At 40.7% G+C, this 23,684-nt stretch overlaps 1 protein-coding gene across 1 annotated transcript; it reads right to left on the bottom strand.

The window, feature by feature from the left end:
• Nucleotides 1-7,352: 7,352 nt before the first annotated feature.
• LOC129118898 (p53 apoptosis effector related to PMP-22-like) lies at nt 7,353-23,214 on the bottom strand. The gene is made up of 3 exons (XM_054630513.2): nt 22,915-23,214; nt 9,242-9,385; nt 7,353-8,990 (listed from the first exon to the last, which is right to left on the bottom strand). Exons 1-3 carry the CDS (start codon nt 23,123-23,125, stop codon nt 8,776-8,778), a joined length of 570 nt encoding a protein of 189 aa, XP_054486488.1. The 5' UTR covers nt 23,126-23,214; the 3' UTR covers nt 7,353-8,775.
• Between the last annotated feature and the right edge of the window lie 470 nt (nt 23,215-23,684).

Raw genomic sequence — 23,684 nt, 5'->3', positions numbered from 1 at the left:
TCCTTGCCAAGGAGGTTTGGAGCAACCCAGCCCTAGCCTGAGGGGCATTTTCTACCCAAGAACTGATACTGAATGTCTCATCGCCAGCATCTCAGCCCAGGGTTTTCTGTCGATTCAGCTCCTTAGGACAGCACAGTGTATTTCTTACTCTCTTGTGACAGTAGAAATGCACTGGCTGCCCTAAAGCTCAAAGAGAGACTTTCTGTTGCCCAGACCAACTGCTTCATGCTGAGCTTAATTTCATGTGAGTAGATGTTCTAGATGCCTACTATTTGCATCTATATAGTATTTTGTCAGTCCCAAAGCCTCATGGGAATTGCCCTTTAAGGGATATTAATTCATATATTTTTTGTTTGCAAGAAGTGGATAATAGTCCTACTTACCATAGCCATGGGGGAAGAAGGAAGCATGATGATAAAGCTCTGTGAGACTGACAACACAAGCATTCCCTTTTTGAACATCCCCTTCATGTTAGTTCATTCATTTTTTTTTATTGCTAGGCCAGCCTACAGATAAAATGAAGCACCCTTACATTAGAAAACTAAAACACCTATAGAGCTGTAGCAAGGCACAGGTCACATTTTTAGTGGCAGGAGCATAAGGCGGAGGCACTGTGTTATTTGGCATTTCTCTGCCTTCAAAATGTTTTTCACAGGCTGTCAAAAAGTCTTTCTGTTTGTGTTTGACTTGGCAGGGACTCTCAAAACCAGGAGAGTAAATGTGGAGGAGCCCTCGTACAAGCCCAGTCATCTGTAACTTGGTTTAGTCCTCTGTGATCTCTCATCTGATAACCTTCAAAGCCAGCCTCTCTGTTTGGATGGTGATTGAAAGAATCTCTTAGGATTACATTAGCTTTACATTAGCTGTACTGCTGTTTTTAATAGCAAAGCAGCTACTGTATTTACAATAGAACCAGGCCAGTTCTGTGGAAATAGATTACTCACTACAAAGCAAACCAAGATCTGAGCTTCTCAAATCTTTATGACTATGCTCATGCAGTAAAAAATAAAAATTAAGTATCTAAAATGTCATGCCTACATACTTTGGAAGAAGGCTCAAATTTTTCATTTCAAAATTTTATTATTCTAAAATTTGGAAAAAAATATTCCAGGAAAAGGAAGCTGAAATAGGTATTTTGTTTTGGGATGATGTTCATGAAAGTAAGCTAAACAAAAAAAAAATCCCTAAAGAATCAATCATTTAAGTAAAATTAGTATCAGACTTCTGAGGTTTTTTATGTGGTAAGCTGCAACCAAACAGACTGAAGCTGTTTTGATGACACAAGGTTGATGAATATCAAGCCAAATTTCCAATATTAATCCAAGCTGGTACACCAGCTGTAGCAATGTTTACTACATTAGAACAAGCCATCCTTTTCCAAAACATACACTGTAAATGATCTGTGTAATATTCTGTGTAAACTAACATTATATATAGGAGGTGATAGTCCACTACAATGCCTGAAGCCACCTTTCCTCCTCGGAACTTTTCTGGTTTGATTCTTTGTGTTAGTTACATTCCTGTTGCTGATTCCAGAGCAAGCTTTGAGTTGCTTCATCAGGAGGAGGTGGAAATGTATGTTAAAAAGAATTCTTTCCACTTTTTTTTAACCTTTAAAGGACTCATTCCTGCAAGTACCACCGTTCCCAAGTGCCCTCAGGAGCTTGGGAGGTCAAGGCAGAACATGTCATTTCAAGTCCACCACTGCAAAAAGAGCTTTAGCAAACAGTTCATGAGTCCTTACTTGTCTTCTTGTCTTTACTGTGTAGATGGAGAACCAAAGAAGTTTGTTTTAACTTTCTTCTTCTCCTGTTTGTTTTTTTTCCCCATTGCTCCCTCATGCTGGCCTTGATGTTCTTTAAGCATGCACTGCCACAGAGATGAGCAAGGCTCCCCTCCAGCCTGGGTGAGGAATGCTCCAAATCTGGCTGCTTCGTGGCCAGCTGAGAATAATTGTGCTCTAGGCTGGGCAAGAGAAAGGGCTTAAAGGGTGCCCAAGACACTACTGGGATGACAATAATTACCTTTTGTGGCAGTCACGGGAAATTAGGCAGCAGCTGAGACAGGAGCACAGATTTGGAAGGCAGTCTGCTGGTTGAGGAAGAATGGTTTGAAAGGTATGGAGCAGACAAAATGCAAATTTTTGTGGTTGAAACAAGAAGCTGTGCTGGAAGAAACTCAACATTGTCACCTCTGAGTGACAATGCTGCCCTGGGATATTCCCATAGGCAGTGCCAGAAGTTTAGGTGTTCTCATTGTCTGGCTAGTGATACATGTTGGGTGGAAATCAGAGGCCGACCCTCAGACTGTTTTTCAGATCAGCCTCCTATGACAGATGGATGGCAAAGCAGAGCTGGGACAAGATCATTAACAAGATGATAAGCTATTTTCTCTGATAGCCAGAGGCAGCACTTGGTGACTCAGGAGATCCTCAGCTGTAAAGTGACTCAGGACAAAGTGTAAAGTTTCACCTCTTTGTACTCCTCCTCCTGTTACTAACCCAGGGTATTTCTTGGTGTCAAAGCATCAGGCCTAACAATTATGAATATAAATAGGTGTGTCCCTGTTCCCTCACTTTTTCTGTGTATTATACATGGGAGTATTTTAAGGAAGGGTGTAAATCTTGACACAGTTAATCCTTGATTTACAAAATTCACTGTGAACCTCCAAATCTCTAACCTTCCTCTGCCCCCACACAAAAACATCTCAGAAGAATAAAATGGCAGTTTCCAGTTGCTAGTAACTTGTTTGGGACTGTAAGCTAAAACAGAAGGAAACTTTTCACTCAGGTGGGCAACTATCCTATCCTGCCATGAGGACATCAGCCATGTCACACAAGGGCTGAATGAGTCCTTTGGGCTTCCACCTTCAAAGTCCCTTCCTTTGCAGGGCACTGTAGGAGGCAGACATGATGGGCAGCTCCTCCTTCTGCATACTGGTGCCTTCAGAAACCAGTGCCCAGGAGGTTTGTTGATGATACTGAAAGACTGCCAGGCAACACAGAGTACACCCTCACATGAAGGAGGGGGCTGCAAAGGTAATTTGGCTGCTAATCACCCCAAGCCATTTTGCTGTCAGGACTGCAAGTAGATTTTGGGATAATGTTTTTGTACTGGGCTGGGTTTTTCTCTTGGACCTCAGTTCTTGGTTCTCTCTTCTTTTGAGAGTTAATTCTAAAACAGCCTGAGAAAGTCTCCAATCTTCTAATTTTCCTAATGTCAGCAGGATTTTATTACTTCAAGCCTTTATATTTATTAAGAGAAGGAGGGTTAAGGGATAAAAGCTTGGTTGCATTAATATTTTGTATAAGCTTCAGACATGAGCCTGGCAAGCACATGTGTTCTTGTCAAGACAGGGTGTGGTAAAATCAGGACAGCTTATGAAAAAAGTAGAAAGGCTTTACAGAAGTGAGGTGAAAAGAATTCCGTATGGGAAAATACAAGAATGAAGAACTGGAACATCACAGTCCCAACTGTGATTTACACAACTTTTGTCCATCCTCATTCACATTGAGGTCAGCTATGGACTAAATTGTGATACTATGGATGTGTTCATGTAAATACTTTATGTAATATTTTTCCTTCATTTTTCATGTTTGCATTTTACCTGTTTGATGTTTTCCTGAGGGCAAGGTTCTAGGGCACCAGTTACTTTGTAAGAAATGGGGAGCTGGGCATGTAAGCCAGGTCTACAGCCAATAATTAAATCTTCTGGGCTTACACTATCTGTGGAAAAATCCTACAGACAACATCTGCCTCTCTGATCTGCATTTGAACAATCAAGGGCAATTTAAAGTGCTTTATGATGGATTCTCCATGGATACCTAATATAATTCCCTTTCATTATGATACTAGAGTAGGTTTTCACAAAACTGTTTTTACAAAAAAACAGATGGCTTGGGCAAACTAGGGCACAAGTAAAAGGATGTCTCATAAAAGCTACCCAAGAGAGGACAGTTTGATCTAATCTCACCACATTCATGTTACACAGGAAAACTTTGCAAGTTTGAAATTTTGAAAGTTGCTCCTGTAAATTTTCCTCACTCCCAGCAGTCACATGCAAAATCCTATGATCCATCCACACTTTCACTTTGATCTTGAAAAATGAAAAACAAAATAAAGAAAAAAATTAGTGCATCACTTTGTATGTAGGAAATCTAACTAACCACTGTGTGCAGATGGGCATATGAGCCCTAATATGTCAAGTCATTTAAGGAACTATCTATGAAAACGGCTCTGATGGCCCCATCAGAATAATTTGCAGCCTTAAGGTTATGCAGGTGCTTGTTTGCATTTTGGCACTTAGCACTGAAGAATTTTACAGATAAAACTGAGGCCCAGACATTCCTATGGAGCTGCACAAAAGCAACAGATTTTTTCTTGAAAATGAAATTTCTGGCAAAAGCAGTATTTTGACAATGTGGAAAAAGATAAAGGAAGACCCAACTGGTTTCATCTCTCCCCATTATTTTCAGTCTTTTAAATCTCAGGTTGGAATTTCCAATATGATTCAGAAGGAACTCTTTGTTCAGATCACTATCCTTCTAACAAGATGGTTTGAATCCCACTTTCTGACAGAGCGTGCAAATGGGCCAATCCCTTTTTCCCTCTTCACAAGCTTGATTGTTTCATTCTCTTCTTAAATCTGTTTATCTTCAGAACACAGAGAAATCCACTGGATATAGAAATGTGTGAGGAAGTGTTCCAAGAGATTGAATTACAAGTAATAACTGTCACACAACTGAGATGTGTCAAAAGGAAAAATTAATCTTTTTCATGTGACCATGTTGTGCATCTAACAAAACACAATTTAATTATGACCCAAATTCTGCTAATCTTACACACATTGAATTGTCCTTTATTTTGGAAATGATATGTCAGCTGTAACTCTTCTTTCTTATCTTATATGTACCAGGGTCCTATTCCAGAAGTAAACGGAGCTGCTGAATGGAGCATGCATTAGAGATATTATTGGTTCTGAACACATAAAATAAAGGACTTGCACTTCAACAATGAAATGTCACACTCAAGAAAAATTAATGTTTTGCAAGGGATGTCAGTGGGGTCAAAACTTTGGTCTTGTCAGTAGTTCATACAACAAAATATGCACAACAAATACAATTGCAAACTAGATTGCATTTGAATTATTGATTAAGCAGGATGTATTTTAAGACCAAGTGTCAGGTGCCTGAGAAATGTAAAGTGAAATATGGACATATTTGCAGAGAAAATTGAAAAGACTTAGATGTTCAAGCGCTGGCAGAAACACCAGAAATTAAATTGAAGATATTAACTTACCAGCAGGAAGTTCTCATTATTTTTTTTTGTTTCAGTTTGTACCTGTAGGGCTGCTTGACATTCCTCTTGTTTTCAACACAATTTCTTCATTGCTTTTCAGTGGTGAAGTTGAATTAGATAAACCTTGTTTGTTGGAGGATGTTTCCCTAATTCTTAATTTGACAAGAATAGAAGCAATGCCTTTGGCAGTCATCTTTATTTCTGTTGTTGTAGCAGACCTAATGTTCCCATAAGCTTCAGACATCTGTACTTCCCTGCTCTTTCTTTAGCATTGCCATTGGGCACAATGAAACTTTAAGTCCTTTATTGTGCTGCTCTTAGTGTTTCAGTGTCCTTTTCTCTTGCAGACAAGACTTGAATCAAGAAACCTGGCTAACAGAGGTGAAGAACTGAGGTGTTGTCTTCTCTAACTTCTCCTTTTCTTGAAAATCCAAGCTTTCTGATTGTGAATTAGCTCAAATCAATCTAACAATTTGCTTAGTTAACACTGTACTTGACCTTAAATTGTAGAGTAATTTTACAATTTAGTTCAAAATCTAGCAGTTGATAGTTAGTTAATAATCTAAGCTGAGGGACATTGTTGGCTCCTGGATTCAGCTTCCATTTCTGTCAGAACCAATTATATTTTGTGTGCTGTTTTTGCCATGCACCCTTGTTGCAGAAGGCACAGGAAACAACACTGGCATCTGTAAAACAGTTTTATCTTTCTCACTGTTTTTCTGCTGCAGGGTTTAAGATGTGTTTTTCTAGGAATCTGTGTTGAACTGGCCTGGCATGACTGCAAGCAAACTACCCTAAAGGCAGGATTTTATTTGACTACTAATACCTGTGATACTTCTGCTTGTTGGATACCCACCCACCCATGCACCTTGTTCTTTAAGGTAAAGCCTTTCCAGTGAGGGCCTGGGGCAGGGAACCAGGCTACAGTCCCTGATGCTGTGCTGGGGTTGCCAAGTTGCTTCATTCCTCCTCTCTCCCAGGAATGCAAAGTGGCAGTGGGAAACAGGGACTGAGGCTGTGTCCTGCAGAGTCACCAGCCCTGTCACTGCTCAGACACCTTTAGGGAGGAGGAGGAGGAGGAAAAAGGAAGAGAGGAGATGATGAAACTGCCAAGATCAGCAAGGGAGAGGAGAGAGGAAGGGGGATGATCAACGGCGATTTTCTTTGCTTTTTAATTATGCTCTGCTGTCTCATCAAGGTTGGAGTCACACTCCTAAACCTTGTTTTGTGCACCTTTCCCCTCCTTCAGGCATCAGTGTCCAGCTAGTGCAAAAGAAACTGTAAACACAAACAGTGGTTGCTTAAGCTCCCTGTAGCTTCCTCAGGTGATTGCCACATCTGGTGGAGCAAAAGCCCTGAGCAGGACCGTGCTGCTTTCCTACTCGGTGAACACGAGTGCGTTACCGTCTGTAGCACATCAAGGCACAGAATCATGTGCAGGCACGCAGCTCCATAAGCCCCTAAGCAAACAGAGCAGTCCATAAGTGTCCACTATTCTCATGTGCTTCTGAACAAGGCCTTGGGAGACAGCCAGCATAGGACTGAAGAATAACACAAGCTGTAGTTGTGATGCTGGATGTCAAATTTCAGCCAGCATACTCAGGTACTCCCAGGTGGTGCCTGAGAAGAGGAGGCTTTGGGGGCTTCCACAGTTCCCTACTCTCAGTAGAGAACAAAAGTTAAGACTTATTTTTGAAATAATACATAGATACTGTATTTTATTAGGTGTAATAAGCATAATGAAAATATTTATTATAAGTTTTTTCTCTTGAATGGATAATATTACACAAAGAATTACAAGTGATTTTATACTAATTGTGTTCTCAATTGTATTTCACTTTGATTTTCTTCCAGCTAGGAAATATTTTTTAAGAGTATTTATATGTTCTTGCCTAATTATTCCTTGTTGCATATATTCTCCCATTGTTTATACTCTACCCATCTCTCAGTCTTACTGATCAAGGCTAGGAGACACTCCATAAAAGTGAATGGAGTTAACCACTTAAAAAAACCCAACCAACCAACAAAACAAACAAACAAAAAACTCCAAACAACCCAGGTGAAGCCCTGTGTCTTTATTAATTTTAGCTACCAAAAAAGTTTAACTGAAAAATTTTCCACCTCTAATTTGTTGAAACAAAGAACACTTGGCAGGGCTTTTCATAGAACACAAAATTACAAAATTGCAGATGTGTTACAAGCTAATAAACCTCAGTAGTTAAGGATCTAGATGAGACTCCTTTTCCACATAACATATAATCCTTTTTTTTCAATTAAGAGAATGAATTGAATGTTATAAAGTTAGGTTTAACAAGGCAGAAACCAGCAGAGTCTTGAGTATACTTCATTCCTTGCAGTATATTGAGGCTTGAGGCACTGTGGAGCATAGGATGCTGGAAAATGCTTTATGATGTGATTTTCTCTGTGAGAGCTTTGGTATGAGTTGGTAAGGGGTGTTTATGCATTTTACAGTTACATATGAAAGTATACACTTTCCATTTTTAAAATACTTAAGAACAGTACATGAACAAAAAAGGAGCCTTTTAGCAACTGTACGATACTTACACTCACACTGCTCCAGCTCAACTCCTGAGGTGCAGGGACATCATACCTGACCTTTCTACACTGGATGAAAAAGCTGGGCCAACATAGCAGAGCACTTTAAAGTCATAGGTTTTGATACAGCAGAAAAAAAAAATGTCAAGACACCCAAGAAGAAAGCCACACCAGGGGCTTTATCAAACCAGGTCTGCAGGTTGCAGGGGTGGCTTGAAATCCCTTCTGCCTCTGCCCACTCTGTACTGGCACCAGCAATGGCACACCAGGATTCTTAAGGCTTTACTGGTGTTTCTTGCTTACTCTTGCAAATATTTAGAAATAAATACATTCCACATGAATGAGGAAAAGTCAGGATGCTGGCTCTGGTAGGGAGCTTTAATCCCTTCTTTACTCTGTCCTTATCTCTGGCTTAAGTGAATGAATGAAAAATAGAAGCAAAGCTATGAAGTGCTGGCTGACTAATTTACTATTTGGCAGTCAGTGGGTAAATGTATTTGACTTTTTGAAAATTGTGCAAAGTCTTCAGGTTAAAGATGATACATACAAAATGGGATTTTTCTGAGTTTCCTTCAGGAAGATGATACATGTTGTTTTGTTTATTGCCAGTTTAATAAGTTTATCTGAATTTAATTACAATTGTGAAGGTATTTAAAATGCAATGGAATCCGCATAAATTCCACTCATGGGAATGAATGAGGGAAACCAAGGGGTTTTAACATTTGTGCTTTATCTGACCAACCCACATCAGATCTGAAGGTCCAAAATAGAGAAGATAACTTTACTGCAGATGCCAGTGCCATATTTCTACACACATTAGAAAAGTTTCCAGCCTTTTCTACTAACATCTGATGACAATATTCTGAAAAACGTAGCTAGTCTGTCAGGTATCTCTGGAATATGAACACATTTTTCCTGGTGCTTATGGGGAAGAGTAAAAATATGTGGGCTTGACATTACCCAGGATCTGATCTTCATAGTTAGGAAGGCAGCAGAAGAAGAATCCCAAGCATATTTCCATAATGGCGGTGGTCCAGCCAAAGCCATAGGCCCAGCTGAACATATTGATTCCTGTCATCTCAATTTCAGATGAGAACTTTACTGGGTAAATGACCAGGCCCATGATGGAGAACACAGCTGAGGAAACAGGAGAAAACAAAAAAATGTTTAACACCCAGCACCACTGCCATCCTCCATAACCCCTGTAGCTAAACCCATCCATGTTTTGAAGGATCTGAAAATCAATCCAGTGCCATGAGAGACTTTGATTTTTCATAGAGAGCTCAATTGCACACAGGCAGAGACTTGGGTATCTAATCTGAAGAAAATATCAGTTCTGGAATGGATATATCTGCACAAGCTAAACTTGACTCCACGTGCTGCCTTACCAGCCACGAACAGCAAGCCTCCGATCCCACGGATGAAGTTGAACCGAAGTGTGTCGATGGCAAATGCTATGATGGCCAGTGCAAAACAGATGACTAGAAGTAGAAAGCCAACCAGGTATGTGGCAGCAGCAGCTCTTCCCCAGGCTGAAATCAGAAGGAAGATACATTAGAAAGGAACAAAAACAAAAACAAAGGCTTGTTTTTTTCTGGTTAGTAAGTAAGGATTAGTTTTAAAACCTGAGAAAAAAGGATCATCTCCCAAGAAAGAAAGCATGGGAGCTTTCTCTCCTCTTGTGACGTGGGCATTTCAGTTTCACAAGAAATCATGCACTAAGTGCAGAAGGCATGAAATTCCAATTGGTCTTCTCATGCAGAATGAAATGGGGGCTTGGGTGCAAGCTTACTGTTTAGTTTTAGCAGTTAAGTATTAAGAGAGAAATGGCTTTAAAGGTGTAAAACTGGACACTGTCCTCAGCAGATGCCATGAAATCAGCTTCCTTTTGCACAGGCAAGGAGAATTAAACTGTCCCTGGAACTAATAAAATCTTCCTTCAAAACAAAGTGTTTATAAAAGCACAACCGATCTGGCAAACTTAAAGGTATGGAAATAGCCCATAAATGTCAAAATTCAGTGATTTCTGTCTTTCGGCCTTAGTTTCGCTCTGTGTCCTAAATGGAGCTAAGGATTTGGAATCTGTTTTGTGGGGAAATTGGATCTCTGATTTTCGTCCAAATTTAGAACTTCAATTCAAAAAGCTTATTCCAGATATTAATTCTTTCATTTTCAAATTATAAATTTTTATGTTATTACATGCTAAAGCAAAGCATATTGCATTGGCATAATACAACTGGAAAAATAATATTTATTTAATATTTCAAGACTTGAGGAACAACTACTGCTCAAAGAGATCAAATTTTCTGGATGTAGAAAAGCCACTCTGACACATTTTAAATTATGTATTAAATTGAGTAAGCAGTTAAAGCTGCTAGGCATCTACAGATTTCATCCCCTCATCTAAGCCACTATGTCTTTGTCAAGTGTTGGCTTCTAACCAAAAATATGCAACAGCAGTGCCAAAAAATTATCACAGCCCAAACAACCCTGACAATAATTACAACTCAACTTAAATGCAGTGCATGCTGTTCAGTAAAAGTTCCCGCTGAAACTGAGTAAGTAGCCTACCAATTTGTTTGCTTTAAGCATGGAAGTAATAAAATGCAAAGTGTCTTGTCTTTCCCTTGACCAGAGTCAAGTAAGCATGAAGGCAAACGACCTGTCCTCAGTGAGTGACAGCTTGGTGTTTGATCTGTCTTTCCCCAGGGCCCACACCACCACTACTATTAGGCAAGAAAAATGGATCAGGATTTTCCAGCTATCCTTTTCTACCCCTCAGTCCATCAAAACCAATTTCCCTTTTGTTTGCTTTTCAACATTCTCCCTGCTTTATGATTCCTACTCCATTCTAGCTATCGCACTATATCTTCAGTTTTATTTCATCTCCATTCTCTTTCTTATTCCACAAAGTTTCTGTCTGCTTGTAGGGCTTTTCAACTGGGTTGTTTTTCCCAGTAAACAGGCAGCTGCTTGAGAAGATTGAAAGGAACAGCAATTGTGATCTTACATCTCATTTTCTAGCCCAGTGTTTTAGCTCAAGCTCTTCTCTCTAGGAGTTTACAGGGGGCTCAGAGGTAGAGTGTGCAGTGTGGAGGCATAGGAGGGAGGACAGCACCTCAGGCAGAGTATCAAAAAAAAAAGTCAAGGAGAGGAATTTCTTATACTCCTCAATATACCCCATTGAAGCTGTTCCTATTCCTAGTCTCCCTGTTACCCCTTTAAAACAGCAAAAAAAGGGGAATCTGACCATAAGAGATGTTTCTCAGCAACGGTGACCTCATTGCTCTTGGATACAAGAGTTCTGGATACTTCTGGTAAAAAGGTGAAATTACAAGAACATCTAGAACTTCTTAGGTGCACAATTGCTTGTGGTCCAGGCAAAGGAGCAGACTCAGAGCACAGCTGCCTGTCCAGCAAGTTCTGAGACACCAGGAGTCCTGGGGGTTCCATCTCCCCTGCTGCCAAAGCTCAGCCCTGCTTGCCAAGAGCAGCTGACGGTAGAGCACCAAGCCTGGGGTGGGAGCAGCACCTGGGCTGGGGGCTCAGGGAGCTGTGCCTGGTGGCTGCAGACATGTGGGGTGGCACCTTGCCCATTCCAGAAGCTCCCTCCCCCGCCAGGCTCAGCCAGGTGTTTTTCCTGAAGCAGTGTTCCAAATGCTGTGACTGTATGGAAGCAGATTGGGCGCATGCCCAGCCCACTGGGCACTGGCTATGTGGCAAGAAGAGACATGCTTGTTGCAGGATGCTTACACCATTTGGAGCATTGCTCAATCACCTGACAGCCAATTTTGTGTCTCCCAGTTCTACAAAAGAGAAAAAAACCCCTTCAATGTTGGAAGAAAAACAGCACACAGCTCCAAGACAGTAGAGTGCATGAAGAGTAAGTCTCTACAGGGTTTTTTTGAAGAAAAGTATTCTGAGTTCATCTGCCCTTTGCAAAAAGCAGCAGCTATCAGTACTCTAAGACCATAGTGTGTAAACATCTTACCTTTCTAGAGTAAAAGGTAACAAATGCTTTGTGCACCAATAATTGCAACTGTTTCTGTATTTCAGATGCTTATTTTATCTTGTGCCGGCCAGGAGTACTAGAGTAGTTTAGTTCTTTACAAATAGAACCAAGACTTGAAATTTCTTAAAAATGTCAGAATTAGAAGAATTAAATTGGTCAAAATACACTGACAAGCAAGTGGCTAATTTAGTCCCAAATATTTTCCAATCTTTCAATGTTGTGGGGTTTTTTTGTCATTAATATTGAGTTAGAATAGAAATAAATTGTTCTATCTGCAAAGCTTGTTCTTAAAAATGTGAACTCTAGGCCAAGGAATCCTCACAGGTGCAACACCAATTCAGTGTATTCTTGGCTGTAAAGTGAGTTAAAACCTGAAAGAGCCCAGTCCACCTGTCACCGAATCAAAATTGAAACAGAGGGAACAGCAGCTTACAGGATATCAAACTGAGTTTGTAAAAATATTCAGCAGTTTTTGAGATCTATTTTCTCAGCCCCAAAAATGGTAATGATCTTTTGGTTGTTTAAGAGTTAAAATGTGCTTGTGAGAAAATAAACCTGTTTATACAAAAATGTCCTTGAATACCAGCATCAACCAGCATCATCTTGTAACGCTTCGGTGCCAGTCCCATTTCTCCCTTTTTCAGTTCCTCCAACAGCTGAAAGAACACCAGTGAACACTATGAAAGGGTTTGTGGCAGCTACACACCAGCCAGTCTTCAAAACTCCTTCTAACTGGCAATTTTCTGAGCAATTTTGTCTTAAACAAGACACTGCTATCCCAAACAGGCAAGAGGAACCCATGTCCTCACACCTGTCTCAAGCGGGCGAGGACAGTGTTTCTGATAACAGAGCTTTGTATGTCACTCAGCAGTGATTTGTGGGAGTCTGGGCTGCCCAAAGTGAATACAGTAGTATGTGACCACTGGAAAATGGAAATAACTGCCTGACTTCTACAGCTCCCTGCTTTGTGAGAAGACCCCTGAGCTAATTTAGAGACCAGAAAGAGCCCTCCATGCCAGGACAGAGGTCATGATATCTTGCGAGCTCCATAATTAGCTGAGACAAAATTCAATAATAACGGATTTATTACTCTGCTATTAAAACTAACTCAGTTTGGAGGCAGCATGACTACCTCTTGTATTGCACCATATAAACACATTTTGATTATCCTATATCTGGCTGCAGCCATAGGGAAGCTGATGGACTTAATTAGACATCCAGGACTAAGAATATCTCCAGTCTCCTGCCTTCCTGATTTTACTCCCTCACACATTTTACAGTTTATGAAAATGTAAATACTGTCGGTGCTTCACACGAAAAGAAACAAACTTTCTTGCTCAGCAGTAAGTTGAGCCAAAACTTTGAACCACCAAACCTAGTATTTCCTTAGCCTGTCATCTTCATGCTCCAAAAGCTCCATGCTTCAAAAAAAGGGGTGTTGTGTCTTGAAAATATAAGCTTTACTTCCTCCATGACAAATATAAATGCCCAAGTTCCTGGTGTATGTGTTTCAAAACATGGGAAAACACTCACAATAACATTGGAAAACGCTCACAATAACATTCTCATGTTTTTCTTGATCTAGTACTCCTACACCACATAAACTGCTGAGTTTCTCCTTGGGTGACATTTTCTGAAAGCAACCCCAGAGAGTTCAGAAGTACCGCTCCTTGTATGATCAATAAGAACATACTTCTCCAAATTTTCCTCTTTGCTGGAAGCTAAATACACAACTAGCATTGGAAAGAAAAACAAGTATTTATTGTCAGCTCAAAGACACCAACAATTATCTAGAGGTTCTTGCTGACTGATCATTTTCACACTGCAGTGAATTGGGCAGCAATTTGAGGAAGGGTAGCTTTAATTCACAAGAACCAGGGAGGGGTGAAAGAAAATGTAACAGACATTTTGCTCTGTTATCCTTCATGCCACGGAGGGAAAGAAACATAGACCCTGCAGTTCCAGCTGCAGTCTTGCAAAGCAACTCTTAGGAGAACTAAAATCTGCTGTGGTAGCGATTCATCTCTGTGTTGTACGTAAGGAGGATATTTCTAGGCTGAGTTTGCAGAGCTCAACCTGTTTAACATCTCTCTGATTAAAGGGAAAGAGTATTATTTTGGAAACAAAGCTGAACTCACTTGAGTTTCTCAACCTGGCGTTCTTTGTCAGGGTGTGGTGAGCACTGCAGAGCACATGCTTCACTTTGGAAAGGAACCACTTTGGCCAGGTTTTACCCATTTCCCTTTGGCTGGTTCTCCTCAAGTAAGTTTCCATGTGAAAGTGCACATGTTTGCAGCAGAACTCATGTTCCCTTAGCATGACTCTTAAGGTGGTCCATCAAACCCATTAACCCACATCTCTACCAGCCAAAGCTGCTGGTGTGCATGCACACCCTTTCATCAGGACTCTCTCTGGATTTCCTGTGTTACCTGTGCAACACGACACAGTGCAAAATCCTATCTTCTGGAAATACCGACTCTGTAACACGCCAGCTGTGGGGAATTTCTGTGCTCTTTCTGGAAACAAATGCACACTATAATCTCTGCAATTGTTTGCTGATCATGTGAGCTGGCATGGAAATACCAGTGTGCATGTGTTTGTATACAGCCAAGATAAATCAGAAACTACCAAAAGCAGCTTCTTTTGAATAAACTGCATGTGCAGACTGAAAGCCATTGACTGAAAATTATTTCAAAGGAAGTTTGTACAACTGAGAAGAAGATCACATATTAGTCATGGATAATTTATGAACAGAATAAAAGGAGGAAAATAATATCAAAGATATGATTACATGTGTACTATTTTCCGAGTTTCTGTCTTCATTGCATCTGGATCTTCAGTCAGAGAACATCATTCTCTGTATATCTTTCATATGGGTAGTCAATACTGGAGGATTTTTTTGGTTGAAATTTATATCTTTTGCAATGGAATACAATATTTTTAGTCTTTCTGTATGGCATCCTCTTTGGTAACTCTGTTCTTTTCACCCTAGAATTACTTTATTAGAATGCATCAGGTGTGAATATGGATTTCTCATTTAATAACAGAGTATTGTCTTAGGAAAGTCATTTTTGTGTAAGCCAGAACCAGCTTTTATCTTGCCACTATTTAAGAGACAACCATGGAAACAGAGAATGACCTATTTAGGTTCACATTAGGATAATGTCATGGCCAAAGTTTCTCAAGGATTAGTAACAGGTCCCATATAAATGAGAAAGGATTAGGACACTAGGACAATTACCCCATAAGAATGATTTTAGGTGACAACATTAAGGAAAAGAACATTTATGAGTAGTTCTTCTATCAATAAAACATAGTATACATTAGCAGAAGGCAGTGTTTTGTCCATAGCTGTATGCTAAAATGATAGCTCAGTGTGGCTTGCTGGGCTTTAACTCCTTTAAAGGAAAAACCTATTAATTCCTCACCCCTGACTTCACCCACCAACAAACATAGGCAAAACCTTTATGTAATCTGAAACCCTCCTTTCTTACTGAGGCAAGCAATTAAACTTAGAAGCGATTCTGAGTTGAATTTGAGGGGAGGAGCAGTTACGTCTTGAGGGAGTGGTTCAAATTCATCTCATCATAAGCTCAGGCGTGTACAGGCTTGACTTACAAGCTGGCTTCTGCAAATCCTGCATTAATGAGGGCTGCTCCCTGATGCTTGCTTAGTGCTGGGAAAGCAGAAGGGGCAGAAGGGCTAGAGCCATCATCAAAGGGAGCACCAAGGGAGTAAGTTAGATATTAAATATAATGCACATACAGTGCCTCAAAATTGAAGGTTTGCTCACAAGAGAGTCAGGGAGTACTCCTATCTCACATTCTCTTCATAAGCAGTTGCACACACTGGGAAAATCTCAGGATTAAAGCTCAGCCCCATACACTTCATTGCTATAACATTTTTTCCTCCTATTTTTTTTCCTATTTATTTTAAAGCAGGATTACTTATACTTGGATGTGTACATGGGGTTTGGGAGGGTCAGGTAAATAAAATAAGTAAGGTATTGATTAATCGGTTAATTTACATAAGCTCAGTTAATGAGAATAGCAAGATGTACCTGCTCCCTAATTACCTCTGAGTGGGTTGAAATATTTAATGTGAATTAAACAGCATCGATTTCCATGATAATACAGGCTACGAACTAGGACTTTTAATCAAAACAGTAGAGTGGAACCTTTTTAAAAAAAGTTCTTTTTAAGTTTTATATTCCCAAAGTCATTTGGGACTAATGAACACTGAATTTACATCTTATTTCCATGTGCACCAAGAATTGTTGTCACTCTTGATCTGCAGTTTTCATGCAGAGTGAGCAAACTTTGTTCTGAAACCTTAATGAAAATCACCTTTTGCACTAGGGAATTCCCCACTAACAGACAGCAGCTGTGAACCTGGATCTGATTTTCTGATAGAAGCAAAATTTTACTGTTTGCAAAATAAAACCCTCAGAATATAAGCAGAAGTCATGCTTTGTACTCATAAAAATATATTGAATTTATTTACTCTTCTTGCTAATGAAACGGCTTTTACAATGCACCCTGAAAATCTTTGTCCCTTTCTGCTTTCTGCTGATGAGGCTGTTAAGTTAACTGCACAGAGACTTCCTATTTTTCTGGGGCCTGATTTGGGCACAGCATGCATATGTCAGCACAGTAGGTGACATTAGATGTACTCAGTTTCAGATTAGTAATTCAGCAGGACTGAAGTGAAGTGTTATTTAGTACTAGCAGAAGGAAGCAGATACCTCTGGAACACAGGCTAGTATCAGCACTCCACCAGCTACTTTGAGTTCCTGGGAATTTTTGAGCAATGAGTTATTTTGTAATGGTACTTGATGAAGAAGAAACATGGCATCACAGTGCTCACTGAGTAAGTGTGTTTGAAGCATCTCAGAACAGCACAAGCTGCCAGTAAAAAGTGATACAGAAATGTGAAAGAATGTTCTGAGAGTTTTGTTTCTTTTGCTGTTTAACACCTTCTCACTTAAGTAATATGTTTAAACCTACACTGGAATATGAAATGCATCTTGCAGCCCTTATCACTGCTCAGACTATGGAGATGTTGTTATGGAAATGCTGTATTAGACTACCTCAATAAACTAGAGGAACAGATGAGGTGAAGAGGATTGAGAGTTTGGCCACAAGTTTCCACATGCTGTCAGCAGAGATGCCTCCTATATAAGTGCCTGGAATCTTCAGGGTCTGAAAATGCAAAGTGTTGAGGATCTCCTCAAAATCCTCAGCACCAGCAGTTCATATCTCCTGATGGGTAGATGAGAATGTTCCACACGACTGCTATTTTTCCACATAATCTGACCGTAATTATTAAGGGAAGGCTGGATAATAAACAGTGGGATTACACGTGCAATTGCTCTCTGGAGTGTTAATTACTCAAGAGTATTACTATTATTTAGAAACAAATCTGATTAAATCAGTCTGCCACAGAAATTATAAAAGTACAAACTCTAAAACTACAAGGGAAAGCAGACAAGAAATTGCAGATAAGGAATAAAAATTTTCATGGTAATTAAATGCTCTGGCCTTGATTCCCTTCTCTTATACCTGTTCAGAAACAATGGAGTGTCTTCTACAAGCTGGGGAAAAATCAAATGTTTTCTTTCCTTCTTGCATTATTCCTTACAAACACTGTTGTGATTTTTTCATTCTATGTTAAAACTGTATTTTTGCTATATGTTTAAAACTGTATTTTTTTTTCTTATTCTAAGCTTTGAATAATTATTGAGTATTCTACATTATTCAGTAACTAATCTTGTAATCTCATTTCTCACTGCTTAATACCAGGGAACATTATACTTTAGGGAAAATGATGTCTTAGGAAATCATATGCTTCTCTACACACTGTAATTAAAACTACAGACAACCACTTTATATAAATATAACTATTTTATGCTACAATACAGCAGGAACAGCAGCAGCCTTTTGTTTTTATTTCACTCTGCACCAAAGGAGTCAAGGTTTGCTCTTTAATCCAGGCCATGTACAGAGCAGAGCTGGGCTCCATCCTGGGTTCTCCCACAGGCTTCTTGATCTGCTCAGAAACCTCCCCAGCCTCTTTCCCAGCTGCAAAGACACTTTTGCAAAACTACATGGATGTTACCAGATTCTGAAAGCTGTTAAGTGCAGAACCTTGACTTCAGGAAAAATCTGCAATAAAGGCCTGGTGACTTGAGCTGGTCCCTACTTCAAAAGCACAACTACTTGTTTACTTCATTTCTGTTTTGATGTACAGACACCCTCAGATGCCAGAGAGACACTGGGACATCTTGTATGTCCTCCATCTGCTATATCCCATCTTGTCTCTCTGAAAATATCCCCATGTCACTCTGCTTAGGCTGCTTGCTTTATCTTGGGGCAAGTAAGAATTTCCCCATGCTGGGATTAGGTGCTGGCTGTCAGATGTGATGGGAATGTGGGCGAAGGAAAAAGTTTTATGCAGGTAGTGTGGCAGTGGCAAAACTTGGTGCCTGGTCTGTCCTGTGCCCCGGGTGTAATGAGCCACTGCTCTGATGGAGAAGGTCATTTTCCAGAGGGAGAGCTGTGTGGCCAGCAGTGCAAAGGCACTGCTAGGTGTAGTACCAAGAGAGAGGCTTTGGAAACTGATCCCAGCTACACCATGTAACCTTGCTGTTGTATCACTACTTGCATATTTTTAGTAAGTGATTTCCATTGTGTTCTTCCTCCAGGATAATAAATGGTGTTTCACTGTAGCGAAAGATTCCGTGGAAACAAAGCTTGGTACAAGAAAAGTGGGGGGAAAAAATCTACTCATCAATGGGGATGCAGAATATTTCTTTTCTCAAAAGGATATTACTTTTGCAACACTTCCTTCTTTCACCTATCCTGTAGCCATACTTATCTGCTGTCATATTTGAAGTAGATTTTGTTCATTATAATCATACTATACTAGCCTTCTTATCTTGTAATATTGCATTCATACTCATAGACCAAAATAAAACTGGATATCTAGTTGCCCATTATTTGCCTGGAAGACAAGAAGCTGCACAAAGGGGTCCCTTCTAGATGGCAAAAGCATTCATCCCTCCACTAATCTCCACAGCTACAAACCCCTCCATGCATCCTAGGAGAAATCTATAATAGAATATTACAATGTGAAAATAACTGAAGATGTGGATTTCACTTGCCATATGGAAATGCCTTTTCCTGATTTTTTCCCCAAGATCTCTGTTTGCACTATGCAAATAAGATGACCTCATCAACATACACTTTAAAATTTCAGTTGTTCTGATGCCAGCATCTGCAAATGGAAAAACTGCAAGGCTGGATGGAAGATAAGAAGGGACAAGTGTAGTCACAAGTTTTTCACCCTTTGTGCATTACATTCAGATGAATAAAATCAGTTATTTCTCCCCACATTATTTATTATGTATTTACCTACACATGTTTAAACATCTTCAAAGCCTGCAGTGGAATAAATTACATACTGAAGAAATGTCTCAGGTCTGCAAGACACACCTTGTTCAAGACAGGTAATACAGCCAAAGAACAAGAAAAACAAAGGAGTGCTGTGCCAGCATCATGATGGGATTTAACCTGTGCATTTTCTTTGTAAGCTCATCCATGTCCACAGAGGTACATTCCATATTGCTCATTATCTATCTAAAAAGTCTTAATCTCTCTTTGTATGTGTTCAAGCATGTCATCAGATTGAGCCCTTTGTTTTTCCAAGTACAATAACAATGAAGCGCTAGAGCAATGAATTTCTCAGTCCCTCATCCTAAATTTCCTGCATTTTGAGTGAGTGTCTAATGCACTGGATATTTTCTCCTAGAAAGTTCTATTTATTTGAACTAAATGTGCTTGAAAAGCAACAGTCTTTGATAAAGTCTACATGAGTGTCATATGTTTAAAGCAGATGATCTGAAGTCTTGGAGAAGATAACAGAGTGTATAAACTCTTCATGTTCTCACTTTCCACAGAGCTCACAAACTTTGCAAAAGAGCACGGGTTAGCAGATTATTTCACAAAAGGTAAGTGTACCAGTGGAGTTACTCCACTGCCTTTTCAAGAAAAAAGAAAAAAAAAGTAAATCAAAACCTCTGAATTGCACTGATGCAGCCAATGAAATAGTCAACCTTCTTCCCTTCCAATATAATCAACCTCAGTGACATTGGGTTTTTGCCTTTCAACTGTATAAACACATCTTGAGCCAAACAACCGAGATTCAAGGGGAATTATAAACATTGCACATGCAGAATTTGATTTGAATTTGCACATTATAATTAACGACTTGCAAGGATGCTGCAATTACATCTAATTATGATAGGATGAAGATGACTGTAGTGGATTAAGATAACTACACTGTCCAAGTCATGTTGACAATATTTGCTGGCAGCTGCTGGGGTACACATACATATAATGTTTATCAGTGAAACCACCTCTGCAGGAGGGCCAAATTTCAGAACCTACCCAGCCAGTGGCAGATTAGGCAGGGAAGCTGAGAGTAAAGGTCAGAAGAAACAAGATGGAAACTGTGGAACAGAGGGGGGAAAAGAGATCTCATCTCAGGAGTGCTGTAAAACATTTCTGTCCTTTACGTTTACATCACATCTTTGTCTCTGTGCTCAGGAAGGCGTGTAATTACACTTTGTTTAACCAGCACTGTGTTTAGCTTGGCACAAAGTTAAACATCCCACAGAACATGATGCTGAATGCTTGTTTTCCATGACCTTTCTGGAGCACAGTAGATAAATTTAATCCCAGAATTACTAAAAGCCTCTATTTCATCACTAAGGCAGGTACAATCAGGCTCAACACAAGAAGACCTGGATGCTCACAAATGAGATATTCTCATGGCCTGGCCTTTTGGGTGGAATCCAAGACCAGCATCAGCCACCTCTGCCCTGCATGAGAAAAGGTGGGAGTCACAAAAGAAACATCCCAACCCTGCATCACTGAGCATGGAAAAATGTAGAACAGGATTGGATCTGAGCACACCCCACCTCTGTCAAGAAGGGGTCTAAGGGAAAGGCCTGGAAGAGATCAGGACAGTGACATGATTTTGCAGCCTTAACAGTCAGGTCTACTTCTTGGTCAGGGATAACTCACCTCCTGAAGGGCAAGGTCTGCATTTTAATGGCATAATCTGGCAAAGGCAGAAGCCTGGCAGCATAACCCTCTCTTACCTGGCCTTTGCATACCTTGTTTACATACAGCCTTCACATATTCTCCCACTGGCTAGGTGACTCCATTGTGCCAGACATATCCAGGAAATTTTGTCCAGGAGGACTTTGAGGATTTGCTTAGGCTTCCTGGGTATTTAATCACCTTGAACGGTTCAAGTGATAGATGCATGCCTATTGAGGGCATAATGCAGTCATGCAGCTCACAAACAGCATTTCTAATGCTTTCAGAATAGTCAATGGACTCTCCAATGTACCTACTGGATTGTGTCCTGCATGTGTGTACCAAGTCCACAATGTTAGTGTAAAAAGTGCTGGACTTATTGTGGATGTGATTCATGGTAACCCCAGACATTGCAGGACAGTCCTCACAGAGGATGACCTCCCTGATTTGTCTGTAGATGCTGTCCAGTTTCCAGGGAAACTGTGCATGCAGCTGCAGAATTTAAAGCTATCAGAGTGAAGCAGGATAAGGAAATGAAATGCCAAATACCAAATCTAGGTCCCAGAAGTAAGGAAAAATTTCTCTTGTGTTATCAAGACAAGCAAGATGAAACATCTCGGTGTTTCCTGTCCAGTTAAAGCTGGCATTCATAGCATTCTCCAGGGCCTAACTTGGAGATCAAGAGGAGGGCTTGCTTTTCAGGAAACTAGGAGGAAACTCAGGACTGAGAAGCCCTCTACTAAGCATCATGTTCTTTCTCCTCTCACATGCCATGTGGCAGAGGACCATTTGCTGGCTTGATTTACACCCAGCCACAGAGCTGATGCTGGAGCCCTGAGAGCAGTGCTGGATGGTGATGCTCAGTGGAGCTGGTCATGCCTGGAGCCCTACACTCACAGAGGCCTGCTGCAATTAACTCATTACAGCTGAATTTTGTGCATAGAAGGTAGAGTTTCATGACATACAATAAACCTTCAGGAACAATTTTGAAGTGCTGTAATAAATGATCCCTGAGATTGCTTAAGCAAGTGCTTTTACTCTTATTTTTAACAAGAAGGGCTGAAATTCTGAGCCCTAGAGAAAAGGTTCTTCCTTGTAATTTGAATAGCATAAATTTTAAGAACTCTTCAACTTCCATTCCAGTTCAAGCTAACAGCCTTTCATTCACTATTACTTGTTTCAAACCATGGCCAATAGAAAATGTACAGAAAGAAAAAAAGGAAATATAAAAAGGAAACAGAGCACATAGAGAATGACCCTTCTCTTGGGCTATTCTCCCACACTTGTGGTTTACATCTATTCAAGCTGAAGATTGCACCCAGGTCAACATGTTTAATAGCATGCTTCACCAAAACTTAGTACGAACAAGAAATCCTTTCATCTTTTAAAACTTTCTTTCATAATCACAAGGAGTCTCTTTCACACAACCCACCTACCGGAGCAGTTTCAGAGCAGCATTCTGCAGCCTGACACTCCCTGGGAATATCTTACTGCCATCTTACATTTTTACCTCCCTGTTTCTGGCACTCAAACCTGCTTGTCACACTAATGCCAGTCTTCCCCACACAACTTGTTGTTTGGATGTTTGATCACCAGTAGCCGTTAAGTTTTGAGAAGCAGTGATTAGTGAGAAGAGGTTACCAGGTTCTTCTGAGAGACAAAAAAAATCCTGTATTCCTGTATTATCTTTTGCACAGGTACCATACCATGTGTGGGTTTTTATGTATTAGGTAATCCTCTAGGTTCTTTTCTGCACAGGGGTGTGAGGGCATTTTATTTCTTCACCCGCTTAGTCGAAAGCCTCGGTGTACTCAGTGACAGTCCCTATTGCCCGTGGCTTCATATATAAATTGGGTGATACATTTAGGAGACCTGCGGGAAGGTGACCTCGGGGATGTGACCCTCTGCTTCAGAGCCTGCTCCCGCCACCCCTGTCGGCGCTTACCGTAGCCCATGAGGGACTCGCAGTTCCATTGCCCACCCTGGTCACCCCTCCTGCAGATCTGCCAGAGCGACGCTTGCAGCACGTAGGGCAAGGTCTGCGACTCCAGCCAGCCCCAGCCCGCCAGCGCGATGATGCCGAAGATGACCCCGATGCCCAGGAGCAGGGGCAGGATCCATCTGCAGCGCGTGTAGTCCAGGCCGTACTTCACCATGGCTGGGGGCAGCTGCTGGCAGGACAAGGCCTCTCTGCCTCAGGCTGGGAGCGATGGCTGCCTCTGCTGAGCTCCTGGAAAGGCGCTGCCGGCACCTGAGAACGCCTGTGCAGATATTGGGGAAAAGCTTTTCAGCCAGGACAGACACAGCAGAGAGGGAGGGAGGTATGGAGGGAGGGAAGGAGCTCCACCTAGATTCAGATGAGTAAGAGCTGCCGCTGAGCAATAACCAGTTGAGCTGGGGAGAAGCTTCGAGGCTGGGTTTATCTGTGAGATCTTCTCTGCCCTGCTGACTAGGTAACAAATCAGGAGATGTTTACCCTCAGCATTTAACACTTTCCTTCCTGACTTCCCCACCAACTGCTTTGATTACACCTTTCCATCTTCTAAGGGATTTGCATTATGGCAGGAGAAAGCAAAGACGAGAGGGAACTGTTTGCATGACACGGTGGATGTTTCTGAGGCTTGCCACCTGGAGGCTGTGAGCTGCCTTTCTAGGGCTCCATTTAAAAATAAAATCATACCTTATTTTTTTACCTTATTTATGAGTATTAAAGAA

The sequence above is a fragment of the Agelaius phoeniceus genome, chromosome 3 (assembly GCF_051311805.1).
Source record: "Agelaius phoeniceus isolate bAgePho1 chromosome 3, bAgePho1.hap1, whole genome shotgun sequence".
Taxonomy (NCBI): Eukaryota; Metazoa; Chordata; class Aves; order Passeriformes; family Icteridae; genus Agelaius; species Agelaius phoeniceus.
This window is presented reverse-complemented; position numbering and strand designations above follow the sequence as displayed.